The sequence below is a fragment of the Zea mays genome, chromosome 9 (assembly GCF_902167145.1).
Source record: "Zea mays cultivar B73 chromosome 9, Zm-B73-REFERENCE-NAM-5.0, whole genome shotgun sequence".
Taxonomy (NCBI): Eukaryota; Viridiplantae; Streptophyta; class Magnoliopsida; order Poales; family Poaceae; genus Zea; species Zea mays.
In genome coordinates, this window is record NC_050104.1 from 105,625,875 (window position 1) to 105,638,897 (window position 13,023).

The following is a 13,023-nucleotide window of genomic DNA, read 5'->3' on the forward strand; positions in this document are numbered from 1 at the left end:
TCGGTGATGGATATGCATCGCTGGAGGATGCCTGAGGGGCTGCGGTGGTAGAGCTCCTTCCCGTCCCCCAGCAAGACGAACGACTTGGCGCGCCGCGCCAGTCGCCGAGCTTCGGCTCGGTCGAGGGGCAGCTCTCCTTGGTGGAGATATTGCAGGTACGGGGTCTGCCAGTCTCAATTAGGCGGGACCTCATTCCGCTCTTCCTCGACGCGCAGTGCCTCACCCTCGGGGGCCGAGGGTGCCTCGGGCAGGGCCGAGACCTTCTCGGGCTCGGGCGTGTCGTCGGTCTTGACTGAGGGTTGATGTAGGTCTCGGGAGAAGACGTCCGGGGGAACCGTTGTCTGCCCCAAGGCAATCTTAGCCAGCTCATCCGCAGTCTCGTTGTATCGTCAGGCGATGTGGTTGAGCTCGAGCCCGTAGAACTTGTCCTCCAGGCGCTGAACCTCATCGCAGTAGGCTTCCATCTTCGGGTCGCGGCAATGGGAGTTCTTCATGACTTGGTCGATGACAAGCTGCGAGTCGCCACGAGCGTCGAGGCGTCGGACCCCTAGCTCGATGGCGATGCGCAACCCGTTAACCAGAGCCTCGTACTCGGCCACATTGTTGGACGCCGGGAAATGGAGGCGCAGCACGTAGCGGAGGTGCTTCCCGAGGGGTGAGATGAAGAGCAGGCCCGCGCCCGCTCCTGTTTTCATCAGCAACCCGTCAAAAAACATGGTCCAGAGTTCCGGCTGGATCGGAGCCGCTGGAAGCTAGGTGTCGACCCATTCAGCCACAAAGTCCGCTAAGACTTGGGACTTGATGGCCTTCCGAGGGGCGAACGAGATTGTCCCACCCATGATCTCCACCGCCCACTTTGCAATCCTACCCGAGGCCTCTCGGCACTTGATGATCTCCCCTAGGGGGAAGGATGACACCACAGTCACCGGATGAGACTCGAAGTAGTGTCGCAACTTTCGCCGCGTCAGAATTACCTCGTATAGTAGCTTCTGGATTTGCGGGTAGCGAATTTTGGTCTCGGACAGTACTTCACTGATGAAGTAGACCGGCCTCTAGACGGGCAATGCATGCCCCTCTTCTCGTCTCTCGACCACGATCGCGACGCTGACCACCTGAGTGGTAGCGGCGACGTAGATCAAGAGGGCTTCTCCGGCAGCGGGGGGCACCAAGATGGGCACGCTGGTAAGGAGCGCTTTTAGGTTCCCGAGGGCTTCCTCGGCCTCGGGGGTCCAAGTGAAGCGCTCGGTCTTCCTCAAGAGGCGGTACAGAGGTAGGCCTCTTTCGCCGAGGCGTGAGATGAAATGGCTCAGGGTCGCAAGACATCCCATGACCCTCTGCACTCCTTTCAAGTCCTCGATGGGGCCCATGTTGGTGATGGCCGCGATTTTCTCCGGGTTGGCCTCAATGCCCCGCTCGGAGACGATGAACCCCAGGAGCATGCCTCGGGGGACTCCAAAGACACACTTCTCGGGATTGAGTTTTACGCCTTTCGCCTTGAGACACCGGAATGTCGTTTCAAGGTCGGAGAGGAGGTCGGAGGCTTTCCTCGTCTTGACTACGATGTCATCGACGTAAGCCTCGACCGTTCGACCAATGTGCTCTCCGAACACGTGGTTCATGCACCTTTGGTATGTCGCACCCGCATTCCTCAAACCGAATGGCATAGTAATGTAGCAGTACATGCCAAAGGGTGTGATGAAAGAAGTCGTGAGCTGGTCGGACTCTTTCATCCTGATTTGGTGATACCCTGAGTAGGCATCGAGGAAAGACAGGGTTTCGCACCCAGCAGTGGAATCCACGATTTGATCGATGTGAGGCAGAGGGTAGGGAACCTTCGGACATGCTTTGTTTAGACCAGTGTTGTCTACACACATCCGCCATTTCCCTCCTTTCTTTCTCACAAGCACAGGGTTGGCAAGCCATTCGGGATGAAATACCTCTTTGATGAACCCTGCAGCCATCAGCTTGTGGATCTCCTCGCCTATGGCTCTGCGCTTTTCTTCGTCGAATCGGCGCAGAGGCTGCTTCACGGGTCGGGCTCCAGCTCGGATATCCAGCGAGTGCTCGGCGACATCCCTCGGTATGCCAGGCATGTCCGAGGGACTCCACGCAAAAACTTCAGCGTTCGCGCAGAGAAAGTCGACGAGCACTGCTTCCTATTTGGGGTCGAGCTCGGAGCCGATCCGTATCTGCTTGGAGGCGTCGTTGCTGGGGTCGAGAGGGACGAACTTGACCGTCTCAGCTGGCTTGAAGTTGCCGACGTGGCGCTTCACATCTGGTGCCTCCTTGGAGAGGCTCTCCAGGTTGGCGATGAGGGCCTTGGATTCGGCGAGGGCCTAGGCGTACTCCACGCACTCCACGTCGTATTCGTACGCGTGTCGGTACGTGGAGCCGACGGTGATGACCCCGTTGGGGCCCGGCATCTTGAGCTTGAGGTAAGTGTAGTTGGGGACGGCCATAAACTTGGCGTAGCATGGCCTCCCCAGCACCGCGTGGTAGGTTCCTCGGAACCCGACCACCTCGAACGTGAGGGTTTCCTTTCGGAAGTTGGAGGGAGTCCCGAAGCAGACAGGCAGATCGAGTTGCCCAAGGGATTGGACGCGTTTCCCGGGGATGATCCCATGAAAAGGCGTCGCGTCGGCCCAGATCGAGGACAGATCGATCTGCAGGAGCCCGAGGGTCTCGGCGTAGATGATGTTGAGGCTGCTGCCTCCATCCATGAGGACCTTGGTAAGCCTGATGTTGCCGATGACGGGATCGACAATGAGCGGGTACTTCCCTGGGCTCGGCACGCGGTCGGGGTGGTCGCCCTGGTCGAAGGTGATGGGCTTGTCGGACCAGTCTAGGTAGACTGGCGCCGCCACCTTTACCGAGCAGACCTCCCGGCGCTCTTGCTTGCGGTGCCGAGCCGAGGCATTCACCACTTGCCCACCGTAGATCATGAAGCAGTCGTGGACCTCGGGGAACTCCTCTGCCTTGTGATCCTCCTTCTTGTCGTTGTTGTGGGCTCGGCCACCTTCCGCCGGTGGCCCGGTCCTATGGAAGTGGCGCCGAAGCATGACGCATTCCTCAAGGGTGTGCTTGACGGGACCCTGATGATAGGGGCACGGCTTCTTGAGCATTTTGTCAAACAGGTTGGCGCCTCCAGGAGGCTTCCAAGGGTTCCTGTGCTCGGCGGCGGCGACAAGGTCCGCGTCGGTGGCGTCGTGTTTCGCTTGCGACTTCTTCTTGCCCTTCTTCTTCGCGCCGCGCTGAGCGGATGCCTCAGGGACGTCTTCCGGCTGGTGCCCCTGAGGCTGCTTGTCCTTCCGAAAGATGCCCTCGACTGCCTCCTGCCCAGAGGCGAACTTGGTGGCGATGTCCATCAGCTGGCTCGCCCTGGTGGGAGTCTTGCGACCCAGCTTGCTCACCAGGTCGCGACAAGTGGTGCCGGCGAGGAACGCGCCGATGACATCCGAGTCGGTGATGTTGGGCAGCTCGGTGCGCTGCTTCGAAAATCGCCGGATGTAGTCCCGGAGGGATTCTCCCGGCTGCTGGCGGCAGCTTCGGAGATCCCAGGAGTTCCCAGGGCGCACGTATGTGCCTTGGAAGTTACCGACGAAGGCTTTGACCAGGTCGTCCCAGATGGAGATCTGTGCAGGAGGCAGATGCTCCAGCTAGGCTCGGGCAGCGTCGGAGAGGAACAGGGGAAGGTTGCGGATGATGAGGTTGTCATCGTCCATGCCACCCAGCTGGCAGGCCAGCCGGTAGTCCGTGAGCCACAGCTCCGGCTTTGACTCCCCCAAGTACTTGGTGATGGTAGTCGGGGTTCGGAACCGGGTCGGGAATGGCGCCCGTCGTATGGCCCGGCTGAAAGCTCGCGGACCGGGTGGTTCGGGCGAGGGGCTCCGATCCTCCCCACTGTCGTAGCGTCCCCCACGCCTGGGGTGGTAGCCTCGGCGCACCCTCTCGTCGAGGTGGGCCCGACGGTCGCGGCGGTGGTGCTCGTTGCCGAGGCGACCCGGGGCCGCAGGCGCTGAGTTCCGCGTTCGCCCGGTGTGGACCGAGGCTTCCCGCATGAATCGGGAAGTCGCGGCGTGATGCTCCGGGGGGTACCCCTGCCTTCGGGAGGCAGAGCTTTTAGCCCGTCGGACCGCAGCATCTTCCAGGAGATTCTTGAGCTCTCCCTGGATACGCCGCCCCTCGGTGGTGGATGGTTCCGGCATCGCTCGAAGTAGTATCGCTGCTGCTGCCAGGTTCTGGCCGACCCCACTGGAAGCCGGAGGCAGCCTTGCCCTGTCATCGTCGGTGATGCGGTGCTGGACGTCCTGGGCCAGGTGACGCGCTTCTTCGGCCGGTGCTCGGCCTGCCCACTCCTGCCCGATATTTTGCCGAAGCTGCACAAGTTGTCCTGCTTCCTCGTCGAGCCTGGCCTGTACCTCGCGGATTTGCTCGAGCTGTGCGTCCTGACCCCCCGCAGGGACTGGGACCACAGCTAGCTCCCGAAGGATGTCAACGCGAGGCGCAGGCCTAGGGGGATCACCGTCCTCCGGCATACCAAGATGGTTGCCTTCGTTGAGACCCCCTAGATCGACGTGGAAGCATTCGCGACTTGGGCCACAGTCCTCGTCGCCGAGGCTGTGGCTGCTATCGGAGCAATCAGAGAGGCAGTAGTCACATGCGGTCATGAAGTCCCGCATGGCACTAGGGTTATCGAGCCCGGAGAAATCCCAACCGGAGTCGGGCTTGTCATCTTCCTCGGAACCCAGAGGCCCGTAGGTCGAGACGGTCGTTAGTCGGTCCCAGGGTGACTGCATATGATACCCCGGAGGGTTTGGACATGCCTTTATGAAAGCATCCACCGAAGCGGGGTCGCTCGGTGGATCGCAGCTGAATTCAAAAGGCATGGAACGGGAAACGGACGGTACCTCTTGATCGATGGGTGGTGACGAAGTCGCGTCAGGGACGGACTGCACCGTTGTCTCAGGTACGAGGCTAACGCCCAGCATGTCCTTCGCGAGTCTGGCGTCGTCCGTCTGCTTGGAGTTGGCGTGTTGCGGGGAAACGGCGCTCGTCTTCGCCTCAGACGCGAGGTCGACGCCCGAAGTGTCCCCCGCTGGGGCGCCGGCGCCGTCGACTCGCTCGACAGCTGACGAGGTGCCGCCCCCTGCTTGGCCATGCCTGCCCCGCCTCCTCCTCCGTCGGCGGGGAAGGTGACGGGACAGACCCGGATGTTGCTCTTCCGCCACGAGGGGAAGACGTCGTCGATTCTGCCGCCGGCGGGCGGGCTAACGGCCGCCATTGTCGTTGTCGCGCGGCGGAGGAAGGAGTATCATGTCGTAGCTGCCGTCGAGGGACATGTACTCCAGACTCCCGAAACGAAGCATCGTCCCGGGTTGAAGAGGTTGCTGGAGACTACCCATCTGGAGCTTGACGGGAAGCTGTTCGTCAACACGCAGCAGGCCCCTACCTGGCGCGCCAACTGTCGGCGTTTCAACCCAGGGGGTCTCTGGACCGACGAGTAAATTGTCGCCGCGTGTCCCAGCCCAGATGGGTCGGCGCGAGACGGAGCACGAAGGGGGGAGAAACAGCAAGAGGGGAAACCCGCGGCCTTCGTGTTGCCCTGCGCCCAGGTCGGGTGCGCTTGCAGTAGGGGGGTTACAAGCGTCCGCGAGGGAGAGTGAGAGAGAGACTGTCCGCCAGCCCGTTCTCCCGCGCGGCCAACCTTCTCGTACGAGAGCCCTGGACCTTCCTTTTATAGGCGTAAGGAGAGGGCCCAGGTGTACAATGGGGGTGTAGCAGTGTGCTAACGTGTCTAGCAGAGAGGAGCTAGAGCCCTAAGTACATGATGTCGTGGCAGCCGGAGAGGTTTTGGCGCCCTGTTCATGTGATGTCGTGGCCGTCGGAAGAGTGCTTGAGCCTTGTGGAAGTACAACTGTCGGGGCTGTCGGATCCTTGCTGACGTCTCCTTGCTTCCGTAAGGGGCTGAGAGCCGCCGTCGTCATGGAGCACGCGGGGTGCCATCATTACTTGTTTACCGGGGCGAGCCAGATGGGACGCCGGTCTTGTCCCCTATAGCCTGAGCTAGCTAGGGGTATGGTAATGATGGCCTTCCCTGCGACGTGGCGGGTCCGAGCCCGAGGTCGGGCGAGGCGGAGGCTCCTCCGAGGTCGAGGTCGAGTCTGGGCCCTGGGGCCGGGCGAGGCGGAGTTCATCTTCCGGGGTCGAGGCTGAGTCCGAGCCCTGGGTCGGGCGAGGCGGAGACCATCTTCCGAGGCCGAGGCTGAGTCCGAGCCCTGGGGTCGGGCGAGGCGGAGTTCGTCTTCCGGGGTCGAGGCTGAGTCCGAGCCCTGGGTCGGGCGAGGCGGAGACCGTCTTCTGAGGCCGAGGCTGAGTCCGAGCCCTGGGGTCGGGCGAGGCGGAGTCCGTCTTTCGGGGTCGAGGCTGAGTCCGAGCCCTGGGTCGGGCGAGGCGGAGCTTCCCATGGCGCCCGAGGCTGGACTTAGCTGTTGTCAGCCTCACTCTGTCGAGTGGCACAGCAGTCGGAGCGGGGCAGGCGGCGCTGTTTTCCTGTCAGGTTGGTCAGTGGAGCGGCAGAGTGACTGCGGTCACTTCGGCTCTGTCGACTGAGGAGCGCGCGTCGGGATAAGGTGTCAGTCGATCCTTGCATTAAATGCTCCTGCGATACGGTCGGTTGGCGTGGCGATCTGGCCAGGGTTGCTTCTCCGCGAAGACTGGGCCTCGGGCGAGCCGAAGGTGTGTCCGTCGCTTGAGGGGGCCCTCGGGCAAGATGTGAATCCTCCGGGGTCGGCTGCCTTTGCCCGAGGCTGGGCTCGGGCAAGGCGAGATCGCGTCCCTTGAGTGGACTGAGCCTTGACCTTAATCGCACCCATCGGGCCTTTGCAGCTTTGTGGTGATGGGGGTTACCAGCTGAGATTAGGAGCCTTGGGGGTATCCCTAATTATGGTCCCCGACAAATAGCATGGAGAATGCCATTGCTAAGGTTCATGGAATGCTTAAGACATCTTAGAAGAGCATTAAAAGAACTCTAATCATGTGATGGTGGTTGAGAAGGATAGCAACAAACGGAATTGCTTTATCAAGGGCAAGGAAAATAGAAAGTGCAAGGCTAAAGATGATATCTCAAATTCAAATGAAAGTCTAAGTATGGCCCTACTCCTAAAGACAAATACTTCGATTTGGTGTCTTAGAGCAACTCCAATAGTTCTCTAAAAAAGAGCTTGCTAAAGTCATGTTTAGCAAGTTAATAAATAGCTATTAAGGGTAAAAAATAGTTTGGTCTCCAATAGTTGCTCGTATTTAGGGAGTAGTTAAACTTTAAATCTAGCTTTAGGAGGCCTGCCCCATCGGACCTGGCTAACAACAGGGTTGAGAGCATAGGATGTTGAGGACGGAGGAGAAAAGGTCGGTCGACACGACATGTGAAGAAGCGGTGGTCTGGAGGCACAATCTATGAGGCATTAGTGGTCCGACGGTAGAGGTAAAGCTTGTGTCACGCGTAAGACCTAGTTGCCTCACTGTGTGTAAAAGTGGAAAAAGAGTGTGACGGACCTGGCTACCACATTGTGTGGGAAAAAGGCGGAAATGAGCACGCGTGTGTGAATAAATTGACGACAAATACGTTTAGGGAGTTACTATTGAGTTAACAATGTGGAGAGCAAATGGAGTTGGATAGTAAGTAACTAAATTTAGTAAGTCTATTTAGAAAACTATTAGTGTTAAGATTTAGAGAGTTGTTTAGAGAACTACAAGAGTTACTTTCAGGCTTGTAGCACGTTTTATCTTCAACATGGCTTTTTCAATATCCTTATTGGGATATTGAGCATTATGACCATCATCACTTATCTAAGTCTATGTTCGCCTTTTATCTGTTTGAACTATATTTTATATACTAGCGTTTTGACACTAGAAAAGTACACCCTCATCTGCTGTCGTTGACGTGTACATATTCTACCACACACACCCGGCCTTTCAAAGTATCTAAAAGGATGTATGCTTTTTTGTATGCACAAAGTCCCCTACGGTGGCAGTGGCACACTTTGTTTGGTACTAATCCTTCTCTTTTAGAGTGTTTGGTTTAAGAAATAATCTAGTTCATTATCTTATCCTTACTTTCTTTTATTTGTTTGTGAAATGAAATAAGTTGATTTATCGTTATCTCATTTCATTTAGTTAGTTAATACTAATACGAGAAATAAAATCATACAATCAAATTTGAGTAATAAAATCATGATGTAACACCTCATCTTAAAATATTCCTCAAATCAAATACTCTTTCGTCTGCGAGTCGTCTTATATATAAACACCAACCTAGCCCTTATCCCACTCCACCAAAACCACAGCACCATCGTCTTCCTTGTCTCTGCCTTCCCGCTAGCTCGGTTCTTGCTGTGCTAGCCTCTGTTCATCCACACCCGCGCGCGTCAATGGGGGAGTACAACGGCGGCGTGAGCACATCGTGGACCATTGGGTCGGCGCACGGGGGGATGGCGCCACCCACGCGGCCCAAAATAAAGATCATCCACATCATCGCGCCGGAGATCATCAAGACCGACGTCGCGCACTTCCGGGACCTCGTGCAGCGGCTCACCGGCAAGCCTGCTTCCTGTGCCGCCAGCAGCACGGGCGACGACGACGTCGCGTCGACGCTGCCGCCGGTAGAAGACGAGGACATGGAGACGACGACCAAGAAGAGGCCGAGGCCGAGGCCGGCACCGCCTCCGGCGGCCGGTGATGAGAGGAGCGACTTCACCAAGGCACAAGAGGAGCCGGTCAAGAAGAGGAAGATCAAGTGCGAGGTGAAGGTGGAGGAGCAAGGAGCTGGCTTCGGCGATTACGACCTCGGCCGCGGCGACCTGTGGATGGATCTCAACCCGGGAGGGTTCCTGAGCTTCTTGGAGGAGGAGGGCGTGTTCCAGGGCCTGGCTGCTGCTGACCACGACTTCTTTCAGCCCTTTGGCTCGTCCAGGATGGATTTGGTTGGTGAAATGCACGCGTCTTGACAATGGAGAAGCAAGTGTAAGCAAGTGTGCTTATATTTCAGACAGTGGAGAAAGTAAGTGTAAGCAACACCAATATAAGGGGAAGAAATCGGAAATTTGCATGCCAACAATTTAATTATATGTTTGTAAGGAACACTGGTGAAATCATAGAAGGAACTGAAAATCAGTTTGGGGAGGTGTAGTGGTCCAACTTGTAAGGAACTGAAAATCAGTTTGTGTAAAATATCTGCCGAGCTTTGTGAGCTGGAAGGGATCAGAACGGTGTGACCCTCGCGGCGATCGGATGATATCAGCATGGTTAACCTGTTGCTCGCGCAATGCAGCTACGCCCCCTGGTCGTCACTCCACCGTCGAGCGTAATTAATTAAAAGCTGGCCAGCCCTGGCAAGGCCGGTGGCCTCCCCTCCATGGTGGTTCCACCAATCGGATCACCAGTTCGCAGCGCAGCGCAGATGCCTTCTCTGTCATGAGCAGCGATCTAGATACATGTCGTTTTCAGTGGGCAGGCAAACACACACTCTAGTTAAATGTTTGTTTTCAGAAGTCCACCTATCGCAATTCGCAAACGGTACGAAGAAACAAGGTGGTGCAGAGCAAGGCGACGATGGTTTCTCTGATGTGAATAGCCAAGATTTGCCATGGCGTTTCCTCTATGCTGCTCCTCTGGATGGGCTGTTGTGCTTAACAAATACGCAGCGGTGGTGTGTGAGTTGGCTGGCGGAAAACGACTCTTGCATAAGATAATGGGCCTCTAGGCACTAGGTTTGCCTGTTTGATAGGGTATAGTAGTATATATATAGTCCATGTTCTGCTGTCCTAAAGAAGATCCAGTGGTGTTCTTTTATTGAGTCTGAAACTCTGAATAAAAGAAGCCCTCCTAAACTGCCACTGGTCTAGAGATGGCAATGGGACCCGTTATTAAACCTGCACGTGATAATGGTTTTGTGTACTAATTAATGATAAAAAATAAAAAATTAACTTGTCAATAGATCAATCATTGTACAGTTGTATTTATTCTTATGTACACATAATGATTTATTATATCTAACAATATAATAAACAGGGTTCATTTTATCTATAGGGAAAAAATATTGGAGGTTAGCGATAAACAGGATTATCGGATTTGTCGGAATTTTATCGGTGATAGGCAAAAAAAAATCGGTACAAATTTGAAGAAAAAGGACCAAGATGTTTAAATACCATGTAGATTATATTTAGACACAGAAATATCCACGCAAGCGTTCGTGAGAATCCTCGTGAGAAACTTTTACGTCGCGGGGACGAAAGGTATGGGAAGCTATTTTTCGACCGGGAATTCCTCGTTGCTATCCCTACACTGGTCCTTAGTTTCCAACTTTCCGTGCAGCCTCCATGTCAAACAATGAACAGAAACTCAAAACGAAAAATATCTTGCTTCTTTCATGACACATCATCTTCTCCCTAGAAAAAAGAGAGCCTGTCACCCGCAAGCTTCGGCCTCACTTTCTGCTTTTAGCTGGAAGAAATTGCTTTCAGCATTAACTGACTGAGTGCTCGACTTACGTCTCTGAAGAAAGTGTCGCATCGCATCCATCCCCTTTGTCCACATTGTCTTACCTCTCATCTATCCCCACCTTTCACTGGTTTTAATTCAGGAAGTCTTGGATTCATGCATCTCTCTCCTCCATGTCTCTGGATTTTTTTTAACAAAAAACTATCGGTTAAGTACTTTTGCATAGCCCACTAATTACCACATCCCTCCAAGAGCAAGATGCTGGATATCCATCGTCACACTAGCTAGTCCTACCTTTTAGTAACTCCAAGTGTCAAATGCAGACATCAACTACGTACGTGCCCAAATTAAAGGGGGCCTCTTTCGAGGGTACTTTGTTTTTGTAAGTATGCAGTTGTCTCCACCCAACCACCAGCACCAGGCAGAAAGGTTTAGCTGCTTTTAGAAAACTGTGCAAGGGGGCTTCTTTTTCAGTCGATTTTACAAGTCAAGACACACAGGATGCTAAATAAACCCAGTCGTCGTCCTTATTCATGGACGATAATTTCTGGAAATCCAGGAGCGCGGTTGTCTCCTGCGTGGACCATGAGATGCGGAAGCTAACTTAACCATTACTACATTGCTGTGCCAACCTACAAAGAAAAGAAGTCAGACACACATGACAGGGATGAGGTACACATTTTGCAGTTTAGTTCTCTTTTGCTATGAAGTACGAGATTTAAAACAAAAAAAAAGGTCCATGGAAGCTATAGTTGCATGCATCACTAACGCAGGTTTAATAACCGCTACGTCCCAGAATATTAGTCGTTTTAGCCCTTAAAATTTATGTCTATATTCAAATGGATGATAATGAATCTATATATATATATATATATATATATATATATATATATATATATATATATATATATATATATATATATAAACAGATATCTTAAGTATTTAAGTATTATACGAATCTAGTAAAATGTTAAAACAACTAGTATTTGGGGACGGATGGAGTAGTATGGGAAAAAAAATCAGTCAACTGCACGGATAGTATTTTAAATGCGTCAATTTAACTATTGATGAAACCCACTTGTTAGAGCAACCCCCCAAGTTGTTGTCCTTGATGTCGTACCAGCGAGCGGCTAACCACTGAATGGTTTCCTAATCAGATTTATTGTCAAAAGCGATGCATTAAAAAAAGTGGAACTTTTCTATTGGTTGGATGGACCCCGAGACCATGAACCAGATTTTTTTTTAAGAAAAAAGAAGAAGAAGAAGAAGAGCTCAATTATTCAACCGTCCTGATCTCGACGAGCTGTGATGTCATGCAATGAACATCAGCAAGGGTGTTGTACACGCTTTAACGTCTCGTGGAGAGTATTCACTTTTTGTTCTTTTTTCTTTGCCGTGTAAAGATGATATGCGCTCGCAAAAATTGTCAAAGCAATTTGCTATAGGATAAAAAAAAGTTGTCAACTGGATTTGCACGTTGTTTTCTCAAGAGTTATAACTGAACCCAGTAAAATAATAGGAAAAGTTGTGTTTGCTGTGCTGGTGCAATATGTGCTTGACCCAAATGTCAACTCATAATTTAAGGTGATATCTAAATAGCAAGTTGGGACAGGGATAGATGCATGCGACCCTTCTGAAACCACTTTCCACTAGGGTGCCAGGCAACCCGCCCTCGAAACCAGTTTCCACTAGTAGGGTTATGGTAGTGGCTGGCTGGCTGGCTGGCTCTGCACCTGTTTGTTTCCGGTTCCGGGCGGTATATCCGGCCCCCATCAGGCTACCCTAGTGGAAAGTGGTTTCGAGTGTCCTAAGACCAGTGATCAGGATACAGGGTGGTATGGTGACAGGGCAGCGAACCAAACATATAGGTGTACTATATCCAGGCACGTGGCTTATTTGACGCCACGTGTAAAGTTTTGCCAGGGCGTCACAGAGAGCAAGGTTAATCAACACAGCAGTTTGTGTGACAGCCCGCTATTTGTTGTCAATGTGTTTGTGTGTGTGGGGGGGGATGCTTTCCAGGGCAAGAAGTTTGGACGAAGCTAATCTCTGGAGTACAGTACCGGTGATCCTGACATGGCCCAATCTGACATTTACACACTTTTTTGTCTATCGCTGTCAGGGAGTCTTGCGGACAGAAATAACAACATTGGAATTTGAAAGGAAATGGCTAAACTCATGTGTTAAGGAAACAAGATTCTAGGGCCAAAGCCATCCCTTCTACCTGTGAAGATCCACCATGTGTGTTCAATGAACAGTTTTTTTTCCCCGTTTAAAACCACTTGTTCCTTCAATAGAGAGCAGGAGAAGAACCTGGCCTGAGATGGATTTTTTAAGTACAGGTAACTGTTGCCAAGATGAAAAAGAAAATCACAAAAAAGTGGTGTGTACAAAAAAAAAACCATCAAGTGTTCAATGAAATTTCACTGCATGGATAATGTTGATGAAAACCAATAGATTGCAAAGCAGAGTACGTGCGGATAGACATCAAAGTATATTCATATTTGGCGTTCATACATTGACCCCAAC

The 13,023-nt window shown here is 53.0% G+C and overlaps 1 protein-coding gene across 1 annotated transcript; it reads left to right on the top strand.

Moving 5' to 3' along the window:
- Positions 1–8,349: 8,349 nt before the first annotated feature.
- Positions 8,350–9,243, top strand: LOC100303794 (VQ motif family protein). The gene has a single exon (NM_001165428.1). The coding sequence runs from the start codon at positions 8,427–8,429 to the stop codon at positions 9,000–9,002; it is 576 nt and encodes a 191-aa protein (NP_001158900.1). The 5' UTR covers positions 8,350–8,426; the 3' UTR covers positions 9,003–9,243.
- Positions 9,244–13,023: the final 3,780 nt, after the last annotated feature.

Excerpts from the sequence above, each read along its gene's own strand:
- LOC100303794 (NM_001165428.1), top strand. The coding sequence starts at position 8,427 with ATGGGGGAGTACAACGGCGGCGTGAGCACATCGTGGACCATTGGGTCG.